The sequence below is a fragment of the Hypomesus nipponensis genome, chromosome 9 (genome assembly GCF_054491055.1).
Source record: "Hypomesus nipponensis isolate SF chromosome 9, ASM5449105v1, whole genome shotgun sequence".
Classification (NCBI taxonomy): Eukaryota; Metazoa; Chordata; class Actinopteri; order Osmeriformes; family Osmeridae; genus Hypomesus; species Hypomesus nipponensis.
The window spans coordinates 15554696-15578061 of NC_140369.1; the positions used below are offsets into that span (position 1 = coordinate 15554696).

The 23366-nt window shown below is 43.4% G+C and overlaps 5 protein-coding genes across 9 annotated transcripts; 4 read left to right on the forward strand and 1 right to left on the reverse strand.

Annotated features, from left to right (window-relative positions):
• Positions 1–6: 6 nt before the first annotated feature.
• Positions 7–4363, reverse strand: LOC146273162 (deoxyribonuclease gamma-like). Of its 4 annotated transcripts, none has more exons than XM_084704219.1 (8): positions 4166–4350; positions 3248–3336; positions 2796–2888; positions 2574–2686; positions 2219–2331; positions 1548–1705; positions 1162–1258; positions 7–847 (listed from the first exon to the last, which is right to left on the reverse strand). In XM_084704219.1, the coding sequence occupies exons 1-8, from the start codon at positions 4298–4300 to the stop codon at positions 773–775; spliced, it is 873 nt and encodes a 290-aa protein (XP_084560345.1). In that variant the 5' UTR covers positions 4301–4350; the 3' UTR covers positions 7–772. The 4 variants fall into 4 exon arrangements, with proteins under 4 accessions (XP_084560345.1, XP_084560344.1, XP_084560348.1 ...); XM_084704218.1 differs by having other exon boundaries at positions 2219–2370; XM_084704222.1 differs by having other exon boundaries at positions 2219–2370; positions 4162–4349.
• An 815-nt stretch (positions 4364–5178) lies between these two features.
• abhd6a (abhydrolase domain containing 6, acylglycerol lipase a) lies at positions 5179–9917 on the forward strand. The gene is made up of 9 exons (XM_084704217.1): positions 5179–5356; positions 6557–6687; positions 7339–7498; positions 7632–7745; positions 7860–7992; positions 8223–8380; positions 8683–8737; positions 8930–9030; positions 9177–9917. Exons 2-9 carry the CDS (start codon positions 6569–6571, stop codon positions 9351–9353), a joined length of 1017 nt encoding a protein of 338 aa, XP_084560343.1. The 5' UTR covers positions 5179–5356; positions 6557–6568; the 3' UTR covers positions 9354–9917.
• A 177-nt stretch (positions 9918–10094) lies between these two features.
• rpp14 (ribonuclease P/MRP 14 subunit) lies at positions 10095–11913 on the forward strand. The gene is made up of 6 exons (XM_084704226.1): positions 10095–10232; positions 10554–10676; positions 11149–11233; positions 11342–11418; positions 11513–11591; positions 11775–11913. Exons 2-6 carry the CDS (start codon positions 10585–10587, stop codon positions 11826–11828), a joined length of 387 nt encoding a protein of 128 aa, XP_084560352.1. The 5' UTR covers positions 10095–10232; positions 10554–10584; the 3' UTR covers positions 11829–11913.
• On the forward strand, positions 11873–12726 carry LOC146273165 (hydroxyacyl-thioester dehydratase type 2, mitochondrial-like). Its single transcript, XM_084704224.1, has one exon. The coding sequence runs from the start codon at positions 11873–11875 to the stop codon at positions 12389–12391; it is 519 nt and encodes a 172-aa protein (XP_084560350.1). The 3' UTR covers positions 12392–12726.
• A 161-nt stretch (positions 12727–12887) lies between these two features.
• On the forward strand, positions 12888–23165 carry pxk (PX domain containing serine/threonine kinase). Of its 2 annotated transcripts, none has more exons than XM_084704215.1 (18): positions 12888–13164; positions 14355–14405; positions 14510–14557; positions 14819–15005; positions 15157–15234; positions 15558–15631; positions 15723–15797; positions 16547–16651; positions 16956–17057; positions 17414–17575; positions 17729–17846; positions 18106–18184; positions 18616–18664; positions 18821–18898; positions 19032–19118; positions 19630–19693; positions 19855–19914; positions 21364–23165. In XM_084704215.1, the coding sequence occupies exons 1-18, from the start codon at positions 13063–13065 to the stop codon at positions 21558–21560; spliced, it is 1716 nt and encodes a 571-aa protein (XP_084560341.1). In that variant the 5' UTR covers positions 12888–13062; the 3' UTR covers positions 21561–23165. The 2 variants fall into 2 exon arrangements, with proteins under 2 accessions (XP_084560341.1, XP_084560342.1); XM_084704216.1 differs by having other exon boundaries at positions 12891–13164; positions 20620–21420.
• The last annotated feature ends 201 nt before the right edge of the window (positions 23166–23366 follow it).

Consider the following 23366-nt stretch of genomic DNA (forward strand, 5'->3'; position numbering starts at 1 on the left):
AAAAAGTGTCTTATAAAGTTGTTTATTTCAATGACATGCGTTAAATAGCCTTCATAATGTTACAAGGCATTGTTTGGCTGAATGGTTAGTACATTTTGAAAGGTCAGAGATCCCACATGCTTTGTGTTGTGGCATTACAGCATTCATCATGATAAGACAGGTCAAAGCTGCAAGCTAACATGAGACAGAAAACAGAGACTCACACAGACTGTCTCCTAGCAACAGGGAAACAGACACCTGAAATCTTCTGGTTTATAATTAACAAGGCCAGTCAGTGTTTCATCTCTCCTGGTTATAAATGACCTGGACTGCTTTCTCTTACTGGGTCACATGACTGCAGGCTTCAGGTGACAGTGGTGTACAACAAGCTTTCCTCAGACCACTCCCATATCCTCTCTGTTCTCTCAGTGGCCCTGAACGGTTCGACCCCAGAAAGGATGACTGGGTCTACTCACTTCAGAGCAACTCTTTGGGGGAAAATATATTGTGTCTATGTTGTCTTTGATTCACACCCCATTTAGCAAACTGAAAGGGTGAGCTGGACTTTTACCTGGTGGATTTACAGTGATGTTTTTACTACATCCAAACGTCTGAATGTATTTGACTGCAGGAACTAGATCTGCATAGGTATTGCACTGGTACTGCACCACAGGTTGGATTGAATAAAGCCTCAAAAAAGAGCACTGGAGCAAAGCGAAACACTACAGTAGAAACACCCACAGAGACACTACAGTAGAAACACCCCCACAGACACACTTCCACAGGTGCTTCATCAGCCCCCTCTGCCTCTTCTCTGGGCTGCATTCACAGTGATGCACACTGGGAAATGGTCACTCACCAACAACGCCTGAAACCAAACCAGAAAGCAAAGTGATGAGGCAAACCCCCTTTGCTCTAACATACTAAACAGTGAGCAATGTGGAAAGACAAATGGTTGGCCACAATGCTGACACCTACTGTAACTACAGAACTCTGTGTTGTGTTACAACAAAAACTGCAAAGCTCTGGTAGAAACAGAACTGTGGAACACTCTAATATCTGAAGGCTTCCGTTCTCTATATCCCTGACTAGTCTGGCTGAACTAGACCAGCCTGTGTCTCTGAAAGCTGTGTTCCTGATTAGGGTATCTAAAGGTGTGATTGGTCGGCTGCAGGACTGCACCTGTTGCTCTGTGAGGTGATACTCTTGTCTGAAGTCAAACACCTCCAGAGAGGTGGGCTCCACCCCCCGGGTCATCTCCTCGCCGTGCAGCACCACCCTGCAGACAGAGGAGGCTGCATCAACCAGCCTCAGATCTGTACGACCTGCATACAGATCTGAGTGAATGATCATTGACATACTTGCAGTGTGCTTGAGTTAGTATTGGAAGTGTATGTGAAACTGTCTATTAACTTATGGAAGAGGAGATTCTCCAGACAGACAACATCATTCCAACTGCAGCCCGATGCAAAGGTGGAGGAGAGGAAGGAGGAGAGTATGGAGGAAATGATGAGGAGTGGAGGGGAGACCACATGAGACTTCCCCCGCCAACCGTGACGAGAGCAAACCTGTCATAGGCACAGCTGGTGGACTCCTTCACGGTGGTGTCGATGTTGTCGCCTGTCAGCCACAGGAAACTGCTGTTAGACCTCAGGCGGATGTTGCCCCACTCCCTCCGAGGAACGTAACCGCACGCCGCATTAAAGTCCCCTATGATGAGGTAGTTCTGTAGAACAGATCAAACAGGACAAAGATCGTATAACAAAAAAAGCACTGAGCTTGAAAAGGAAAGCCTGATTTAGAAAACCACGTGTTTTTGCCAGGTGGCTGCGAGGTGACGGCTGAAGGTGAAACTCTCTGTACTAAATGTTTATGGAACAGATCCCTTTCATTCACTGAGAGATCAGTTTCTCTTGTTTCAGCTTTGCTCTTAATACAGAACGGCTCAAACACACTGATACAGACTATCCACTGCACAGTAAACACACAACAGACCTCTCATTGTCAGGAAATGGTCTGCATGAATATTAAATAACTTGTTTAGCCTTGGTTAATTTGAATTACAATCTTTTGTACTGTAGTGTTCTAGAATATAAGGGCTATAAATAGCTAGTGAGATGGGAACCGCACAATAGATTTGGTTCTAAGAATGGCCAGTATCCTTCCCTGAAGGACAGTTTGTGCTGATTAGGGAGAAGCACAGCAGTCCTATCAGGGTGTGTCTGTCTTAGTAGTGTACCTCAGAAGTCCATTGTTGGTCCACATCCTGGAAAACATCATAGAGTTCATCTATCTCTCTCACGGCGGCATCTGGGGTGGTGTGGATGGGGATGATCACAAAGTCTTTCACTTCTGAGATGAGAGAGGGAGGGGCACATCTTCCATTCAAATCTTTAAAGATTCAAGCATTTAAAATACACACAGGTCATTCGGTCTACGCACACAGTGGATTGTTCAAGCCCCCAGCAGAGCTGTAAAGATAACTGAAGAGGTCAAACTGTTCTTTAGCTTTTAAATCACTTCTGAACAAATCGAATCCTCCTAAAAGTGGCAACCCTGCTTAGAGAGATGCTTGTCGGTCTCTGTTACTTGACCTGTCTTGGGGGAAGAGAACCAGACAACGAAGGGCTCCCTGGAGAAGGCATCCACGTCCCCAGCCTGGGTGTCAGGGTACTGGTAGGCTGACTGGACAGACACCAGCCTCTGCCTGTGACACAGAACAGACAACGCATGGACAGAGCAGAGGGATGAAACACCGGTTCACAGGCACTGCCGGAAGCCTCCTCACAAGGACTGGGTCCCCAGTGGGAACTGACCTGTAGATGAAAGCATACTGCTCCTTGTAAGACTTCCGTCCCAGCCTCTCACTGATGATGTAGTTGTACTCTGCCCTCCTGGACCTGTATCTACTGCAAGGTACAACATAAGAGAGTTTGACTTGCTCGTGTTAGCTATTTGTTATACAGGGGATACAGGAAATGTGAAAAACCAATGTAAGAAGCAATGAGACGATGACAAAATTACATTCTCCCTCTTGTGACATAGGGGATACATGCTTATTGAGTTGTTTTGTGTATGTACTGTGTGTAGCTTAATCATTTTTTCATACATGATTGCAGGATATTTGATTGTTTGTATTTTTGTGTGGTTATGTATTGCTGTTTTGCATGCATTTCTTTGTGGGTTTGATTTAATGGGACTCGAGAAGGTTGCTGAGGAGTGATTAGACATCCTCACCTGTTGCTGAGGAGTGATTGGACATCCTTACCTGTTGAGGCGTGTCATCAGCTGAGGGAAAGCAGTCCCACTGGCGTCTTTGATTTCCATGATCAGCATGATGTCACAACGAGCAATGATCTGCATTGCAGAAAGTTCTCTTTTTAAGAAGACTGACCAAATCCTGTTTGTGATAACTTATCTAATATAATTAGTAAACATGAAACAAGCTTGAAACTGCACTAGTTCCATCAATTATTTAGATCAGGGTAATATCTTAACAGTTATTAAAACAGGATAGTACATTGTCCATCGTCATGGGAAACAAGGCATTCTCTATTTCCCAGCTTGCTATTTTCTGCTAACCTTTAAATTACACTTTCAGTTCTCCATTTATTGAGATTCATTCTCAGTTTCTATTATGAAAATGTAGCTGTAGACTATTATATTCTGTTGCATTATGCATTATAGTATTTTCATTCTATATGTACAGTATCCTCTTGACAACTTCACTAATACTCCTCCTAATGAGAGAATGACTTTAGAAACTTTGAGTTTAAGAAGTTCTACTGTAGTAATGCAATGGGTTTGAAGTGCAAAAGTCGTTCTGTTTACTCAGTTTGAAGTGCAAAGGTTGTTCTGTTTAATCAGTTGAGGAATAATTGCCATGGGCATGTACTGTTAACACAGTTTGCGAAAGAGGAATGTCTTGGAGCAGCCAACTACTGGTTAGTTAGGAGCATTTCCTTCACTCATAATAGATTCAACATCCATGCATTGTTTTAAACACATCCTGCCACAGACTGTAACAAAGATGCTGTAAAACACACACAGCATGTACCAGAAGCACAATATTTACACATAACACAGACTTTGCATGTTACATCTCTGTTCTGTTCAATGGGTTTAGCTTTAATGAATGATTCACAATATACAGTATTAACAGGTGGACCACATCTGACGTACTTACATCTAGAATCACATCTACCACCTCAGTCTTCTCCATCTTCCTCTCCCCGAAGGACTGGACGTTAAAAGAGCATATCTTCAGGGAGGAGACCTCACTGATGGACAGCAGGGCCAGGGCAAACCAGATGCCTGCCATTATTGACACACAGGCAGCACAGTTCTGACCAGGTTTGACTGAGGGGTCACCAGTACAGTGGCTGATCATAGTTTCCTGTAGGACCGTTATAGGCTTAGCAGTGTGACTCCCAGCACCTGACCTGCATGATTTTTCAGAGGAAACCACCTCCTATTCTCAGTTCTATTTTTACAAAGATGTTGGGTATCTGACTACTCTGCGGTTCCTGCTGCCTGTGACAGAGAGGTCACAGAGTACTTAGACAGACACCCACACCGGTAGGAAATGTGTGTAGTGTTTGTATATTAGATATATTGATGTCTTCAACGGCTGAAAATGTATATATATGTATATGCAGTCACACACGAGGTTCACATCACATCTCTATGAACTTTCTGTATGGTTGAGATGAAATGTAAAACCAAAGTAGAACTGCAATCGGATACAAAAACCTTTTCGGAATAACAAATACAATTGCCCTACACGTTTTCAAGATGAACAAGCCATCTCTTTAACTAGGTCTAAACGTCAATTAAAGTATGCTTTGTGAACAGTTTAATTGAACTGTCCTTTATGTATAACAGTTCACACGAACATATATTTACTCTGATATAATTATAGTGATTGCTCTGAAGCTATGTTAGATCGTAATAGAGGCTAGGGGAGACTAATGATACAATTAATGACCTCTACTGAACCGACTCTGCTGAGGCGATCAAAGAGAATCACTTATCATGGCAATTTCATGGGTACTCAGAATAGTGACAATTCAGCATCATAAACAGAATATTCTTTTCGGAAGAGGAAGCTACTTGTATCCGACAATGGGACTTTGATAGTATTTTTAGTCGGCGGTCAAGAAAATTACATATCCACGCGCGTTCCCCTCCCCTTTAAGGCAGTTGAAAGGTTTTTGTATATTTCGCAAACACTGTTTCTAATCTGTTCTAGCAGTGAGTCAGATGAAGATCAAGATGCACCGATGAAAATTACGGTGTTATATATAGACGGAGCACAAACAGATATTCATGTTCGCTGGATCAACAGTGTTCCTTCGTTAGTGCCTGAAGACGAGAGGTAAGGTTTTGAACTTGCACAGCTCAAGCTATTTATTTAAGTGTTACAGTATGAAAGCTCCAATTGTCACAAAATGGATAGCCTACCACACTCTTCTGGAGATAACAAAACATTAAATGACCTAAACCGATTGGACAGTTTAGCAAATAAGCATTCAGCACTGTCATTTCCAGTTGTTCTTGGGTCCGTGAACGCATCACCTGGCATATTTCTATATAGGTCACGTTCTGCCAGGTTTATTAATAGACTACAACCACTGCAATGTGCTTTTTAGGTTGAATTAGTTATAGCTGAGGAGATCTATTTTTGTTCCACTATGGTAGCGCAGTGATGCTCTTACGCAATGTAGCGGGGATCAATCCTTTCCTACCTCGGTTTATGATCCTTGTTAAATGCATTGAAAGGCGTTGCTTATTTTTCCTATTATGGGTGTACCGCCGATGTTTTACATTAAAGGCCCTCTCCAAAGGACCCGCTGAGACTCACCCTCGGACCCACTGGCCACAGTGAATTGAAAGAATATCGGATCTATGTACAGCACTCCTCTGTTTGTCTCTGTGTATCCTGTGGCATGCACAGATTGATATTTCATGCTTCCATTATGCTGGTTATCGCTCCCTCTTGCCCCCCTCTCTCTCTCTCTCTCTCTCTCTCTCTCTCTCTCTCTCTCTCTCTCTCTCTCTCTCTCTCTCTCTCTCTCTGCCTCTCCTTCTCTGACTCTCTCTCTCTCAGCCTCTCTTACCAGTTATTATAGTCTCTCTTTCAGTTAATGTTACAGCCCACTGTGTCAGAGTGATTCTGAGATTGTTGGTAAAGGAATGTGCACTGCCTTCCTGGGCACTGAACTACTTATTGCAGCAAAAAGAGTCCAGTGAAGGCTACACTGGCTACTGTATTCCCTGAGAGACTGTTACTGGCTGGCTGGCTGGCTTCAGTGGTGCTCTCCTCAGGGTCCTCACACATGAGTGGTCTTGGCTGCTATGGACTGACTGTATAGGCTGTGACAGCATTCCAAGACTCCAAGGGTTGACCTCACCAAGCGCTCTGCCTCTTGGTGCATTGCAAGAGTCTGTCTTTTCCTCTTCTTTGTTAGTCTGTCCCTGTGACATGGTAACGCAGACACGTCCATCCTTTTAAATGGTGCTTTATTGGTTATGTGTATAGTACCTACTGTACTGACATTCCTGTGTTCTCTTGCAGGGGAATCGAGCCATGGACCTGGATGTCGTGAACATGTTTGTCCTAGCTGGAAGTACTCTAGCCATCCCCATCCTGGCATTTGTGGCTTCCTTTCTGCTTTGGCCAGCTGCCCTCATCAAAGTTTACTACTGGTAAGGAAAAGAAAAATGTCTTGTTCACTAAGAACAACAACAAAAAGATCATACATGCTTGAATGTTTTTTTGTGGGGGAGTTTGAATTAGACTTGAACAGGGTAATTGAAGGTTTGTTGTGTCAATGTGCAGTGTTGTATTATAATTTTCCTGAATTGATAACACCCCATGGAAGTTGACCTTTAACTTCCTATCCTTTTCACCTGCTTATCATTTGGGCTAAAGGTAATGGTTAGACACACAGACACACACTCGTGCACACACACACTTGCGCGCGCACACACACACACACACACACACACAGTGTACAGTCAGTGTGACCTTACGCAAACTGCCTGGTGGACCATGACTAGGCAGAGTGAGGCAGTAAACGTCTTCACTGCTCTCGTCTCTAAGGAGGCTCTCTGGACCTGGTAGAGCTTGACTCACTCCTTCAAGGTCAGTTAGGATCATAATGAAAACTCTTCATGCTTAGTGCTCTGAGGGGTCCCTCAATGACAGACTCAGCCAAGCTGAGACCATAACACAGTGCCTGAGGGAGAATGGGAAAGATGCTGCAGCAGCAGTTCACTTGAAGCACTGTGTTGTGAAATGCTGTGGGCACGGTTCCCTATTGAAACGGCCTCCCTCCCTCTTTCGTTCTGCCCTAGGTACTGGCGGAGGCGGCTCGGCCTCAAGGTGGATTATGTCGACTGCGGAGGTTACCGCTTCTGTTACTCCCACAGAGGCAAGCCGGGGGGCGGACGGCCTTCTGTACTGATGCTACACGGCTTCTCAGCCCATAAGGACATGTGGCTGTCTGTAGTCAAGGTACCATCCCTACTTCACAGTCCTCTGCCACTGGACACTTGGCCTGTGCATCATAATAAACAGCATTTTGATCGCCCGGGTTGTTGTTGGAGTTTTGAGCTGTGTGATTATTGTGCATCTCTGCTCTTTTTAGTTTCTCCCGAAGAACGTGCACGTGGTATGTGTTGACATGCCAGGGCATGAGGGGACCACACGAACCAGCGCGGTCGACTACTCCATCGAAGGCCAGGTCCAAAGGATCCGTCAGGTAGGGGGCTCCCCTTTATCGTCTCATCACTTCCTGCTCTTGAAACAAAGCTTCCCATAGGTCGCAATGATCTCCAACGGACATTGTTCCTTACGTACTTTGTCTCTTGAGTAGTTTGTAGCGAGCGTCCGTCTGAACAAGAGGCCGTTCCACCTGGTGGGTACGTCCATGGGCGGAAACGTAGCTGGAGTGTATGCTGCCCGCTTCCCCATGGACCTCTGCAGTGTCACTCTCATCTGCCCGGCAGGTAAGGAAGCTTGTGAATGTTAAAGTTTTCAACTAATGGTCTCGTTGAATCCTAGTCATGTGATACTATAAGGAAGCTTGGGCAACAACAGTTTATCGACAATATCAACATGAAGCTAGAATATGTGCTACATGTCTACACAAGTTGACTACTGTTATAAGATATTTGACACTGAATGTCCCTGTCATAAGGGACAACTACAATACAGTACTGTGTGGTCATCTCCCCAGGTCTTGAGTACCCTAACGAGAGTAGGTTTGTGGCACGTCTCCGTGAGCTGGAGAAGAACCAGAACAGCCAGGACATCCCCCTCATCCCCTCCACCCCAGAGGAGATGGAGGAGATGCTGAGGCTCTGCTCCTTCGTCCGCTTCAAGATCCCCCAGCAGGTACTGAGGACGTCCACAGAGCGAGAGGTTTTCGAAAGGATTGAAAAGGACCAAAAACAATCGTCAGTATCGTGTCCTCCTTAGCGAGGACATAGAATTGACCTGTGGGATGCGGAAGGCATCATTGCTTCCCCTCCTACAGTACCTCCAACCCTCCATCCTCTGCTGTGCTAAACCTATGCTGCTTTCTGTGTTTTTCTCTTGTGGGAAAGTTCAAGTGAAGCAAAAGACCTTCATATTTGTCTGTTCCGTGGAAAAAATAAGAGCTCCGCTGTTTTTTTTCTTCTCTTTTCTCCTCCCAGATCCTCCAGGGATTGGTGGATGTGCGGATCCCCCACAATGACTTCTACCGAGAGGGTCAGTGGGTCCACTGGAATTACTGATGAAAAAATACACAAGTCAACAGCTATAGAATCAGTCCATCAAAATGATTGTCCTAGTTATGTTCCGTATGACCTATTTGGAACGGAATTGATTTGTGTGCGTGTTAATGGATGTTGATAAACTATTCATGAAGGGAATGGTGTCCTCTTCTCTGTCTCTCCTTAGTTTTCATGGAGATCGTGGGAGAGGAGTCTCGACATTCTCTACAAGAGAACCTGCGCCTGATCACGATGCCTGTGCAGGTTATTTGGGGGAAACACGATCAGGTTAGGATCAGTTGACAACTGTGGTCAGAGGCGTGAAATAATAGATTTCAGTTGACTTTCTTTTTTCATTCTACACCTTAGAAATACAAAACGAATGCATATCTCTTGTTAGGTGTGCATCTGATAACTCGTCTTCCTCCTTATAGGTAGTAGACGTATCAGGGGCCACAGTGCTGAAAGAAGCCATTCCAGGTTGCCAGGTGGACCTTCTGGACAACTGTGGTCACTCTGTTGTGATGGAGCGACCTCGCAAAACGGCCCAGCTTATCATGGACTACCTGAACTCTCAGCACAACACGCGCAAAAGCAAGAAGCTCTCTTGAGGCATTCCCTTGTACCACTGTACAAATACGGTTATCAGCTTTGTAAATAATCTAGGTCGAATATTTTTGTAATCCAGTCCAGACTCAGGGACTAAACCCGCATCACCCGGCCCACCGTACTGTCTACTTACCTCATGTTTCGGTTTTCTAAGTTAAAGGATTCATGTGGATACAAATCCATATTCATACTCATAGTTCACACATAGTTTTGTGTTCCATCCCTGTGGCACTACAAGGTGTAACAATGTGAAACTGTATTTAATTTACTCTTTATTTTACTGACAACCCAGTTTACAAATGTCTTCAGAAGAATTGTAGAAGAAAACCGTTTATAAAGCACTTTTATTTTCCCTGTGGTGTCATAGAGGAAAACCCTAACATAAAGCACTAGCACATAGAACTACCTTAGTACATTTCTATTGTGCCCTAGGCAGTGGCAACCAATGCACAAAACATATTATCAGTGTATCAATTTACCAAGTTCTTTGTTTCATGATTTGTCACTTCAAAAAGAATACTGATACTTGCCATGCATAATTGTAAAATACATCCTTTATAGAATTATATCTCCTTGTCATCCATTTATTTGGGATTTTTCAGCATCAGATTGTATGCGAGTTCAGCTGTTTTAAAACCCAGATTTAACAGTGTGATCATGAGAACAGTGCAAAGATGTGGACGGAGGACTAGAGGTGGTTTTGTCCGACTTAATCGCTAGGTGGCGATATAGGCCCTCTAGAGCCCTTGTTTACAAGTTGTCTTGCGCACGCGCACCTGGAGGACAAACACGTGGGCGGGGGTCAAAAAGCAAGCAAACTTGCTGGCACTCATTAACATTTAAATGCGGATTCTACCAAAGAAAACATATTTGTGAAATTGGTGAGTATAGCAGTACAGATAGACATATTTCGTGGGATATTTTTGTGGCGTGGAGTAGTATAAATTTGTCTCGCTAACTAGGTAGCATCTAGCTAGCTAGCATACTTCCACATGCATGACGGATATAGCTTGTCTAACGTGGTATTAGCAAACACAAGGCCAAGTACATGCAATGTTCTGTATTCCAATGAGTTATTACACAATTAATGTTAAATAAGTGAACGTTTACGCAGTCCAGCCAGCTACAGTCCTGTTCTGACTTGAGTGGTTGAGTAAGCAAATAACGCTGGCGACCTAAATTCGCTACTTGTTTGTTTCAAGGCCAAGGGGACACGATTGTAACCATAATAGAATGCGGCGCGCTGGCAAAGTGGAGGGACCTGCAACTTACGAACGTGTTGTGTACAAAAACGCATCAGTATACCACTATATGAGAATCTCCTTGTAAGTTCTAACCTTCCCATGATCTGAAATGTTGTGTCCTTGTACTTCCAAAGCACACTTTTTAGAAATATTGCTACTTTCCAAACGTGCATGACCAGGACAATAAAGGATCTATAGTCAGGAATGCATGCTTCGGACGACCAATGCCATCCTTGATGCAACGCAGCCCCCTTTCTTGCAGTTAGGTCCACTGTGTGCTGATGTTAAACGCTGGTGTCCTATTATTATTGTTACCTTTCAGAACTGCAACCAGCAGATGCTGCGCTAGCTTATGTACAAGGTTAGGGTTATATTTTTGCGCTACAGTAGCAAAAAGTGACAACACCGGCAATGACAACTTCCTCATATGTGTTCAGTGTTCATTTAGTAGATTTGTGTCCATTTAAAACAAAGGCTAGCATGATCACCTGGTTATACACCATACATGCATCTACAGTCATGACTGTTCAAGTATACATCAATCTATTATTAGAGAATTGGAGAATGAAAGCACCAGACTCAGTGCGGTCCAACTGAAGCAGCTGATCATCACTGGCCTCAGAGATTTGTATGGAGAGGTAATGTAGCATTCTGTTCAGCCCTTGTCACGACACTTCGCTGTATCGAAAATATGCACTTGCAGCACAAAATTATGTTTACATGGCGCACCCTCATCCCGTTTGTAGGTTGGAGCAGCATCACCTTTTGACCTGTTGAAATTTGATGAGAAGACATTAACTGCTGTGCTTCGTGTTTGCAACAGGTAATTGCTTAAACTGCAATTAAATGAGTTAACCTTTTTGCTTATCTGCTAAATGTGTACACTACATCTACTGTTGTGGCCCTTTGTGTCTCAGTGGCTTTGTGAAGCTGTGGAGTGCCCTGACGTTTTTGGGATTCTATAAGAATGAACAGTGTGCTTTCAGAATCCTTCAGGTAGGCTGTAATAATGCTGCCATCCATCACGTACTAATCTCAAAAGTATTCTTCTATAGACTGCAGTTAACAACAAGTGACCATGAATGAGCCAACATAAACAATTGAAACAAGTATGCAATGATGTGAATCTTTTTGGATCTGTCAAAGGCATACCTGAACTTGTCTTACTGGTCTCCCTAGGTGTCTCCTTTCCTGCTAGCTCTGTCTGGAAACAGTCGTGAACTAGTTCTGTAATCGGGAATCTGGGTGGAAAGAAGAACACTTGGAGAGGAACCAAAATGCAAAGAATGAACAGTATTTGGAGAAATGTCGTATCCAAACAAAGGTGCTCATCCTTCAACTGTGCTGAAGCCAGGGGGTCCACCAACCCCCTCACGTGTTTACTTGGTAGCCGTCACCTCTATGTTGGCGAGCGGGCCTCGCTGACCAAAGCCTTCAGTGCCACAGATGTGGCGGTGTTCGCTGAGCTGACAGGAGACACTAATCCCCTCCACTTGGACCCAGTGTATGCCAAGACCACATCTTTTGAAACTCCCATTGTTCACGGCGTGCTGATAAACGGGCTCATATCGGCTGTACTGGGGACTAAGATGCCTGGCCGAGGCTGCATATTCCTCTATCAGGAAATCCGCTTCCCTGCTCCTCTGTACATTGGAGAGGAGGTTCTGGCTGAGGCGGAGGTAAAAAAGATTAAGATGTCATTTGCCTTCATAGCGGTCACCTGCTCTGTGAAAGACAAAGTGGTCATGGAGGGAGAGGTGATGGTGATGATGCCAGAGGACAAACAAACACCATGAGAAGAGGGATAATGATTTCGGTTATTTCAGTTGCACTTTCTAAATATGTTAACTCAAATTATTTGTGTGGGGTGTGTGTGCGCCAACCATATTTACAATGTTTATTTTTTATTAGATCTGGTCCATTAAGGACGGATGTCCGAAGATAAGACATTTGAGATGTGAAGCTAGTTATGTTTCGGGGATCAGGTTAAGAGACGTGTGTGTGCATAAGAGACTTAGGTAATACAATCATCCTGACAAAAACAAAAAACACCCAAGCATCACTTACACAAGTTTAGTCTGTTAAACCTAGTATATTTCTACATTAAATAAATTGAAACGATTGAATCTTGCATATTTGTGTGATTATTATGACCAATATAGTATTCAGGGATGTAATTAACCTGTGAGGTTATATCGGTTATGTTTCAGTTTCCTTTCCTTAAAACTAGATTCCTCGTCGAATGTCTCCACCTTCAGGGCGGGGAGCTGCTACGTAGCCTCATTAACCACGTTGAACGGGAGAGTCGGAAGCCATCCAGCCTGTCCGTCCTGTCACTTGCACAGTGCAGCTCACGTTATCACTGAAAGATCAAGCTACGTAGTTAACTAAACATTTAGTCGAATTTAAATATATCCGCATGTCATTGTTTTAAGTGCGGCCTCATTGTGGTTGTACCTATGTCGGGATGGCGTTTTTGGAGAAGCCCTTACCTGGAAGGGTACTGTTGGATGATACAGTTGCTCTGACCGCGGTGATCGAAGCGAGCCAGAATTTACAGTCACATACGGTAAGTGAGCGAAATGGTGGAAGGCGCAATAGCAAGCTACCGTTACTTTCCATAATGTCAATATCTGCTTCACCATTTTATCGAGTCACTAGCTGAAGAGGATATGCATAGCTAGAAGTAAGCTAGCTTGCCAGTCTTGTTGACACAAGTTTAGCTGTGAGCAAACAGACGCTCAGTCATGTAAAATAGCATGCTACTGCTTGCTAGCAGAGGCCATTTGGATGCTTTGAAGTCAAACTAGCTCCTAATACGTCAACTTGCAACTCACGATTTGTGTAATACAACGCTGTAAATGTGTTACATTTCTTTCTTATCAGCAATCACCCCGCCAGAATGTTGTAAATGTTTTGAATGTGTAGCTGGGTAGAAGCTTGTGGTAGCTTGCTAATTTGCTAGTTGAACTTGAATACAGGCGTTTTGTTTTGACAGTAATACAGCTGGTTCCTATCATGTGACGCTGTTCATCACCGGTCCGATAAACGTAGCTATTAGCTGGCAAGGGAAATTGAAGTGCTGGTGAAATGATATCTGAGACGTTTAAATGTACGACCATACACATAGGGTAGAGCCTCGGATCAATAATATGAAATACCTAACCTAGGGCAACGCTAAATCACATTATCACAGGACACATAGTCAAGATTGCCTTTGACTTTGAGGTAGATTTGAAAAACAGATTGACGATTTGGTCTAACCTGTAGAGCCTACTGTTTTTACTTAGAAGAAAGGAAATAATTCCCAGATTAGATTTTTTATAAAAACACCTCATGTAATGTTCCACTTCCCTCAGTACTGTTGCTGGTCCAGGTCCGGATTATCTGAAGAGGCTTAAATCAGAACTTTGAACTGTTGCCGTGGCGTGGTTCAGTTACCGTCCTTTCACACATCCTTTTGTTGGTCAACAGGATATACAATTTGTCCTTGCAGTGAAACAGCCTAATTAAAACTGACCTTTGAGAAAAATTGTGTAGGAGTAACATGAGTTACATGAGTTCTTAGTCTTGGCTTCTTTGTCTGTTTGTACAATGCCCATGGGCATGCATGAGCAAAGAGCAGTGATAAAGGTTGGGTTTATTCAAAACCATCATGGACCAGTCATGTGAAAAGAAGTAAGCAAGAATAAAAGTATGAGAGACGACACTTCATTATTCATAAATGTTTATCTATGTTATCGTTTCTTCCTCTTCCAGGAATACATAATCCGTATTCAAAGAGGCGTTTCTTCAGATAACAGTTGGCAGGTAAATGAGAACCAGTTTCCTTATGAAAACATCAATAACTAGTCTGGGGAGTTTTGGTTTTACATATTATGCCCATCACTGTTTAATGTTTATTTTTATTGCAGGTCATTCGCAGATACAGTGATTTTGACATGCTGAATAACAGTCTGCTGGTAAGAGCTCTACTGTTTACCAAGACAGATGTACTGTCTTCCTGGAAATGGTATTTCTTCTTTACAAAATGCCCAAGTTGCATTGTTCAGGGGAAACTCTGTTTTTGCTGAGGTTTTACAAGGGAATTTCCTGCGGAATTCATTGTTAGAATCTCGGATTCCACACTGTTAACTCTCTCTTACTATGCGTCTCTCTAGTTCCAAACACACACCCACACACACTCTTACTCATCAACTTTCTCCCTTCTCCCCAACTCTCAGGTCTCTGGCATTAACCTGCCTCTCCCACCTAAGAAGCTGTTAGGGAACATGGACAGAGAGTTCATAGCAGAGAGACAAAGAGGACTCCAGGCCTACCTAGACTTCATAACCCAGAACCATGTGCTCTCCAGCTGTGAACTAGTCAAAAAGTTCCTGGATCCTAATAACTACTCTGCCAACTACACAGGTCTGTGTAACTAATACCCAGTAATGGGTACATGAACACATGGACATTTAGAAGAAGAAAAAAAGAATGTTAACATAGATTAGTAAATTGGTTTCTTTATATGCACCATTTCTTAAGAGATTGCTTCACTGAACCATACATCCTGTTGCAGAAATCGCCTTGCAGCAGGTGTCCATGTTCTTCAGATCAGACCCAAAGTGGGAAGTTGTGGAGCCTTTGAAAGACATTGGTAAGACAGAACATAAGATCCCCATTGTCAGTATCAGACTGATGTAATGAAATCTCTCCCTAGGTCATGAGTCCTCCATGTCATGTCCTATTAGGAAATAAATATGACAAATAGCATTTTATTAGTATTATAATGCTTCATCAAATGAGGTTGGATTGAAATGTGCTGCTTACTATTAGTAAGGAGGTCAAGTCTTTACCTTGATTTTATTTAATGAGTGTGACAGGGTAAATTAATGTTATGTATCTTTCCCAGACAATTGTCTACATGCACATGTTTGTCAGCCAAGTTGTCTATGTATAACAAAGTGTTTATGTATGCAGGATGGAGGATACGAAAGAAATATTTCCTTATAAAAAACAAAGATCTACCAAAGGAACGCCAAGTATTAAGTTGGGTAAGTGTCAAGTCATTTCTTAACGTTCCACAGCTTGCGATTAGCGTTCGGACAGTCTAATTGTGTGGTTTTATTTCGCCCTGTCTCATAGGTTGACCTGGGTCCAGATAAATTCCTGTCAGACAAAGACCTTCAGTCTACAATGAAGCTGCTCCCTACACTGGCTGTGCGTACCGCCTTGATTCAGGAACACTTGAACCAACCCCCATAAGTGTTCACATACATTATTTAGTGTAGTCGATATCATCGATCACTTACGTGAAGATGAACACCCCCCCCCCCCCCCCCCGTGAGACAGAATAATCATAATCTCATCTGTTGCATTCCTTCTTAGTTCCAGGGGAAGGGGGTGAGGGGTGGGGGGGGATTACAGTCTACTAAACAACCATCTCTCAGTTTCCCAATGTATGTTATTCCACTGACGATCTCTGATCTGCTAAGACACTCGTTTCTACCACTCTACCACTATTCTCCCAGTACACCGTACTGTAGCCTATGTTTATAGTACAAGTCAGCCCTAACTACCAGTATAAAATCACTTGTGTTTATTGGCTGGTTCCATGCCTTCAGCCTCTCTCAGGCCTCTCCCTTGAATTCACCCTCAAGCAGCTGATTAATGTGTGAGTGAAACAGGGTGGAAAAACCCCCAGGGTCCCATGACTGCTGCATCGCCCCACAGATACAAAACATCGTAACGCTCCGACCACAATGAGATTATTTGTGTCCCGAACGAGCTGCTGTCAGTTCACATTCTCCGGTGGTTAACATGCGTTTAAATTCAAACTGATACGCTCAACGGAATGGCCAGACATGGCTTGAAGGTTGACAGAGAGCATCCAAACTGAGATGGAAGTGAAATATTTGTCATGGAGTTGGGCCAGATGTCATAGTTGAGATCTTGTCTGTCCTCTCTAGAACCCGTACATCTACCCAGTGACGTTTGCCAACACCAGTGAGTCCTCAGCACTGCTCATCAGGCTGTTCAGTGAGAAAGGCACTCTGAGAGACCATATATGCAAGGTAACCACACTGCCTCTCCTTGACCTTTGTTTCAACAATATACCAAGCAAGGTTTTTCAGTTAATGCATAACTTCCTCTTGCATGTTGTCGACGGGTGTTAATATAGCTGACATGCTTCGTTTTACCGTCTAGTCAGCAAAGGATTGTATACATCCTCCATGGACTCTCGCTTTAACAGCTCGTGCTCGCGATCAACAATCGTCTTTTTTTCTTGTGTGGGTGTTCTAAAGACAAAAGCCACTTGTATGTGACACACAGTGTGGCATGAGGGGTGTTTGATGTGTCTGTGTGTCCCTTCCTCAGGTGAAGCCCAAAGAGCCCTTCATAAAGAAGTACTGCAACCCCAAGAAGACCCAGGGCCTGGAGCTGCAGCAGATCAAGCTCTATGGGCGCCAGGTTCTGGAGGTGGGCCCCGCATCGTTTTCTCATTCACATGTGGGCGTGGCCTCATTCTCCCCGCTGTCTCAGTAGCATGCTCTACTTGCACGCCCTCTCAGGCATGGCAACAAGAATGGATTGGTATAGGATAAAGCCTGAGGCAAACCTAGTCCACGAGCAGTCAAATGATTCCACAAGTCTGGTTGGTGTGACACCAAAGATCACACCGAGGACCTGGCTGTCTACCTCAACCAACAACCACCATTAATACAATGAAAGAGAGTATCGTTGCATTTCCGCACTCTTTCCAGGTGCTTAAGGGACTTTGTAAGAGGGGACGTCATCTCATAATCCTACCATGTTTTTGTTTGTGTCAAATGCAGGTCCTGAAGTTTCTCCATGATAAGGGCTTCCAGTATGGCCACCTCCATGCCTCCAACGTGGTGTTGGAGGACAACACCTGCAAGCTGCTGGACATAGAGAACAGCCTTCTGGGCCTACCGTCCTACTACCGTCCCTACATAGCCCAGTTCAGGAAAATCAACGTAAGAACCAGCGACATGCATGCACACAGTCTGTAGGACGTTGAACCCGAGTCATGCACATTCCTGTCGTAGGATGCCGTTTTTACAAGACGCGTTGGATTCTTTTTTCTCTCGACCTCACAACCAAGCCTGTGTGTTTGTGTATGACTTCAGACCGTAGAGAGCATCGACGTCTACTCGTTTGGTCACTTACTGTATGAAATGACGTACGGCAGCCCTCCGGATACAGTGCCTGTGGACCAGTACCCAACGGCACCTTCCACCTCAGTGGGTATGTGCCTATGACTTGAGTCATAGTATGGTAATAAGACACTCTACACACACCAGTCCATAAAACCTTGCAGTGACTGCTGATATTAATGGCTGAAAATAATCCTTCAGTACATTGTACTGCATGTCTTTCTAGCTTGCCGTTCAAATGCGAAAACGGGAAGGCCTGCAAATGTACTGTGGGATACAGTATCAGTTGACAATTCTCGGAAGGATTAATGATTTCTTTGTATACCCCCCCCCCCCTCCTCTGCCTCCAGTCTCTGTGTTGCAATCCATCCTGTCTACTGAGGCCTGCAAGACAGGGATGCCCACTCTTGCGCAACTACTACAGACACCGTGAGCTCAAATCAGCCCTCATTCAGAACACCCAGTATACTACGCGAGTACTATGTCCTTTGTGTACTTCTCTGTTTCTTTCCGCCGGCGGAAGACTTGAAAGGCAAACTTTCAGGAAGAATGAAGGGCAGCCCCATCCCTCTTTGTAATTCAATTCTGCTTTCATAGCAGTGTCCTTAATGTCCTCTTCCACCCCCCATGAGAAACACTGACTTATGTTACACAGAAAGATGTCCCTATGTCTTTATTGGTACATGTATAACTTAATTCCCCCCCCCCTCTCTCTGGTTTATATAATAATGAATTTAAGGGTTACACGTAAGCGATCTCATGACCAGGATCCCCACTGTGACCAGCTGTTCTGGATATTACCCAATCAGGATCAGGATTGATATGTCGTTTTATTACAATGTCTCTTCTGGTGCTTGCAGGCTGTTCAGCGACGTGCTTCTGTACCATTCAGAGAAGCTCCAGTTCAAGGTGCGTGTGTGTGTCACCTGACTTGGATTCCTCCATATTACATACAGGAACATCCTACAGGACAAATGTATTTGTTTTATTCTGTCGAGGTATAAAGGTTCACTTAACTTTTAAGAAAGCTATTTCAGTCACCAATACTGTCTTCCTTCAATGCAGATCCCCACCAAGTTAAAAGATGCGTTGAAGACCGCCCGAGAAGGCTTCGAGAAGCGACTTCAAGAGGAGCAGAAAATGGTTGGTCTGACAGGTTTTAATTTCAGTGTATCTTTTGTGGGAGTGTGTCTTGGGAGTGTGTTTCAAACTGCCATATCCAACTGTTAATGATTGTTATGGTTGATAATGGTCGTGGTTGTGATGTGTTCCTCAGATCCATCAGCACAGGAGGTTGACGCGAGCTCAGTCCCACCATGGATCAGAGGAGGAGAAGAAGAAGAGGAAGATTCTGGCCAGAAAGGTAGAGAAGCCTGTGTGTGTGTGTGAGAGCGAGAGAGCGAGAGAGCGAGAGAGCGAGGGAGAGAGGGAGAGAGGGAGAGAGGGAGAGAGGGAGAGAGGGAGGGAGGGAGGGAGAGAGGGAGAGAGGGAGAGAGGGAGGGAGCGAGGGAGAGAGGGAGGGAGCGAGGGAGCGAGGGAGAGAGGGAGGGAGGGAGGGAGGGAGGGAGGGAGGGAGGGAGGGAGGGAGGGAGGGAGGGAGGGAGAGAGAGAGAGAGAGAGAGAGAGAGAGAGAGAGAGAGAGAGAGGGAGGGAGACTTTAATCTGTTTGGCCATCTTGGCCCCATTGTGTCTGCCCTCCTGCTGGCCAAATCTGTCCCATGACGTTGAATTGTTGTATTGATACTGATTATAGTTAATGACATTCTAAATGACTAAAAAAAAAAGACCTACATTGTTACAGAACTGTCTGGCCTTGTGAGTGTGCTGATATGGCTGTAGTACCTAGCAGAATTATATCACTAATCTACTTGCAGAAGTCCAGGCAGTCAACCTATGAAAACGAGGAGGACCTGGCTGTAAAATATAACAACAACTCTGGTATGTTGGTTCTATGGTTAAAACATTTTTAATGGGAAAATGTGTCCAAACTATATATATATATATATATATATAATCATATACTCTCCAATATTAGAGCCCATGTATGTGTGCTTATTATTAGTTTAGTCTACAGCTTTCTCCCTCCCCCTCCCCTCCAGGTTCAGGAGCCAGCTCCCCACCCACGTCTCCATCCTCCCCAACACCCCCATCCACCTCAGGTTGGTGCTCTAGATGCTTCCGTCCGTTTTGACCTATAACCCCCCCCACATCCCCACACACATACACACACCCCTTTCAGCCCGCCTACTGCTGTACTGTACAACCTAATGCTTTATTGAACCTTATTCAGTCACTAGACAAAACCATCAAAACCAATCCCTGTGGGAATGCTGGCTCAGCACACGGTGGATGCTTATTGAGTGTTTGAGCTGACCAGCAGCTCTCTTTCAATGGGAACTGTTTGTGTTGGCTATGGTTGGAGTTGTGGTTAATGTGCTCCCCCTTGTGGTCAAAAAGAGACAGAACATTCGTAAACTGGCACCGGAGCAAACAACTATAACGTCTACTCCCCTTTATTACGCTTGATGTCTGTAAGTCCATGAAGTATGTGATCAAGGATATGACAAGGATAAGATGTTACTGAATGTGTCACCAGGGTTGTACATACATGGGTCTGAGCAGATATTCTATTAATAGCCGGTGTCTTAACATGAGCTGTTTATAATGTAGGTGATGTCATTACTGTATGTCTTATTCCATCCATTTCAAGTTCATCATCATTCCTATTCCTCTCTACGACGTGTCTCTCCATACTGTTGAAGTTGGTCGTTTTGACGCTGTGATTGATTGTACTGCTGAATGTCAAATGAACAATAACCCTCATCTACCTCTCTCTTTTCCTCCCTGTGCTGTCTTCCAAGTAGAGCATGCCCCATTTTGAACATGTTGGGTAAAGTAAATTAAATAAATGATTCCTCTCATTTTTAAAGCTGTGGTATACCCTAGTTTGCAGCCAGTTTCTTTTGCCTGGTACACTGTCAAAGCAGCTCTGCATGCCAGTCTGCAGTCCATTTGTTAATGTTTTCTCACGTTCAAGCTTGTCATTTGCTGTTTAAGAAATATATCACAAATCTTTCTCCATTCTTCTTTACTAACATCAGTGACAACTATTCTTTTAAGCACGAACACCATGGAGGAAGCCAATTTTCATCTTGTCATCATTCTGTTTTGGCTTTGCTTGCTTTGAAAAGGGTGTATACAGCTTTAAAATGTCACAATCTGCAATGATTCTATGAATAACTTTCCCTTCTGTCACCCACCTTCGAGCAATTGTGTTTCAACAGCTGTCACATATAACTGAATCCTAAATCCCTGTGGATTTAGGCTATTCCGTTTTCATTGTAGATTGTGATGTCAATGTCATGGTTGTGTGTGTTTATTAAAGAAATATACCTAAATAATAAGGGTTTTAGCCAGAACATTTGGTCAAACCAATGTAAGAGTATGTAAATGCCATTACTGGATGATGTATTATTCACTATTGTGGCACTGCCTGTTGTAGGATCTACCACAGTGAGGTTAGATGGGTAGTTCACAGGCTGGTTGAATGGACTGTAAATATACTGACATAGACTATTGTGTCTGACCGTTGTGTTCTATCCATGCAGGAGTCTCTCCACCACCCCCGCCTCCTCCACCCCTGGCCCCGCCCCCGCCCCCGGCCAGTGACCCAGGCCAGTCCGTCAACCCCCCACCATCGACTAATGGAGTGACCCGCACCGCTTTGCTTAGCTCCATCCAGACTTTCAGCAAAGGAAAACTGAAGAGGGCTGAGACCTGCGATCGCAGTATCCCCCACATTTAATAAGTACCACTTTGGAGAAAATTTCCGGGTTTCAAAATGGTTTTAGTTTGGTTTAAAACATTTATTTTTATTTTTTTATAATAAAGTTATTCCCTCTCAGATGTAGACTGAAGCAAGGGACTGGATCTTAAATGGCCTGGTCTCAGGTAGGCAGGTTTGGATTGTTTACGGTAACTTCTGGAAGAGGAACTCCTTGGACAAATGTCCATGTTTGAAGTAGATGTTTTCTGATCACCACCTTCCCATGCATTGACTTGAATGTTACTCGCAAAATGTGAGGAAGTCGGTGACGACAGGACCCGCTGGTTTACAGGAGAATCTGACTTGTCGCTATGCGGTTTGCTTGCACATCGCTTCTACTATCGCAATACGACTGCAAGAACTTCTACATGAATTTGGGTGGGACTGTTTGATTTTCAACAAGTTTATCCTGCTTGTGTTTCAAGCATTGGGGTTCTGCACTCAGAAGACTGTTGGGTTGACAGTGTGCCAAATGTATCTATGTGCCTAAAGATATTAGCAGAGTTGTCATGATCACACCGAAGACCAGTTCTCCAACCCTTGATGTTGACTTAAATTGGGAATGAGAATAACTGGAATATTGTGTCATGATTTCGTTCACACAAATGACTACATAACATATACAGCCAATGTTATGGACCATTTCTTGGCAGCACTTTACCTTTTGGGTTGAGAATGATGCTGGACTTAGATAATTGTGAGTAATATACAGGGATAATTTGTAGCGAGTTATCCTATTTACAAAAAGAGGCTTCAATGTCTGCTAATGGCATGATTTGACATTAACAACTCTACCACTGTATCATGTATTGGAGGAAGAGATTATTGAGAGTTTAAAAAGCAAAATTACAATCTGCATTACTGTGTAAAATGTCCACATACTATGTTTTGTACACTCATAATGGCTTGATTACATGTATACTTGTGTTGTTGCAAGTGAGAGTAATGGTAGAAAACCTGTGTTTTATTTTTGAGACATCTGTATTTGGTTTATTTGCACAATATTATGTACTATCAGCATATTTTGCCTGGTTTAATATGTATTTTATGAATGAGCGTTTAAACAGAATATATTTACTTTCAGTTTTTGAAAACTGGTGAGTGACTGAACTGTATTTTTCAGTGAAAGGCAGTTATTATTGATTTGCATAAATCAAATATTTCAATTATGAGCAGACTTTTGATGGGTGGAATATCAAAACCTGTTCCATCATGACCAATCTGCAGAAACTACTAATTGGATTGAACTGTGTTGAAGATGCATAGTTTACCGATGTTGGCACATGGGTGAATACTTTTTGTTTTATGTGTGCTTCTCAACTCATTGTTTTGGAGAAAACTGGGGTATAAAATATAACATGGCAGCAAAGAGTTGGGTATAAATAGCTGAGAGTTGAGTTGAAGATGCACTTTAGGTGGAAAGTGAAATATATTTCTCCAAACATTTTTGGCAGGCACATAAATCCATCCATTGCCATTTGTTGCATTATTTTTTGGCTTTATATGTTCTATACTGCAAGAGGAAAACCTATATTTCTCACCTTGTCCAATTATACTTATTTTATTAAAAATACTGGATTGAAATGTGTGTCTTTGGAATTTTCTTTGCATGTATCTCCTCTTGGTTTCAGCCGTTCTAGAATTTAGGTAGGGCAAGATATTAAAATAAATTTAATCAGACACAGCAATTTTTTAAATTTTGTTTTCCTCTGGCTTTTCAAATACATACATACATACATACATACATACATACATAGAAATTATTTATTAATGTGTTGAGACATA

What these genes read in the sequence shown, in the direction of transcription:
- rpp14 (XM_084704226.1), top strand. Translation starts at nt 10,585, where the DNA reads ATGCGGCGCGCTGGCAAAGTGGAGGGACCTGCAACTTACGAACGTGTT. An exon ending in CACTATATGAGAATCTCCTT is followed by an intron (nt 10,677 to 11,148) that starts GTAAGTTCTAAC and finishes ATCTATTATTAG; the next exon opens with AGAATTGGAGAATGAAAGCA. An exon ending in GTGCTTTCAGAATCCTTCAG is followed by an intron (nt 11,592 to 11,774) that starts GTAGGCTGTAAT and finishes TGGTCTCCCTAG; the next exon opens with GTGTCTCCTTTCCTGCTAGC.
- LOC146273162 (XM_084704218.1), bottom strand. Translation starts at nt 4,300, where the DNA reads ATGGCAGGCATCTGGTTTGCCCTGGCCCTGCTGTCCATCAGTGAGGTC. An exon ending in CAGTATGCTTTCATCTACAG is followed by an intron (nt 2,687 to 2,795) that starts GTCAGTTCCCAC and finishes TCTGTGTCACAG; the next exon opens with GCAGAGGCTGGTGTCTGTCC. An exon ending in ATCACCTCACAGAGCAACAG is followed by an intron (nt 848 to 1,161) that starts GTGCAGTCCTGC and finishes GTTTGGTTTCAG; the next exon opens with GCGTTGTTGGTGAGTGACCA.
- LOC146273165 (XM_084704224.1), top strand. Translation starts at nt 11,873, where the DNA reads ATGCAAAGAATGAACAGTATTTGGAGAAATGTCGTATCCAAACAAAGG.
- pxk (XM_084704215.1), top strand. Translation starts at nt 13,063, where the DNA reads ATGGCGTTTTTGGAGAAGCCCTTACCTGGAAGGGTACTGTTGGATGAT. An exon ending in GGAGCCTTTGAAAGACATTG is followed by an intron (nt 15,235 to 15,557) that starts GTAAGACAGAAC and finishes TTATGTATGCAG; the next exon opens with GATGGAGGATACGAAAGAAA. An exon ending in GGCACCTTCCACCTCAGTGG is followed by an intron (nt 17,847 to 18,105) that starts GTATGTGCCTAT and finishes CTCTGCCTCCAG; the next exon opens with TCTCTGTGTTGCAATCCATC.
- abhd6a (XM_084704217.1), top strand. Translation starts at nt 6,569, where the DNA reads ATGGACCTGGATGTCGTGAACATGTTTGTCCTAGCTGGAAGTACTCTA. An exon ending in GCTTCAAGATCCCCCAGCAG is followed by an intron (nt 8,381 to 8,682) that starts GTACTGAGGACG and finishes TTCTCCTCCCAG; the next exon opens with ATCCTCCAGGGATTGGTGGA. An exon ending in TTTGGGGGAAACACGATCAG is followed by an intron (nt 9,031 to 9,176) that starts GTTAGGATCAGT and finishes TCCTCCTTATAG; the next exon opens with GTAGTAGACGTATCAGGGGC.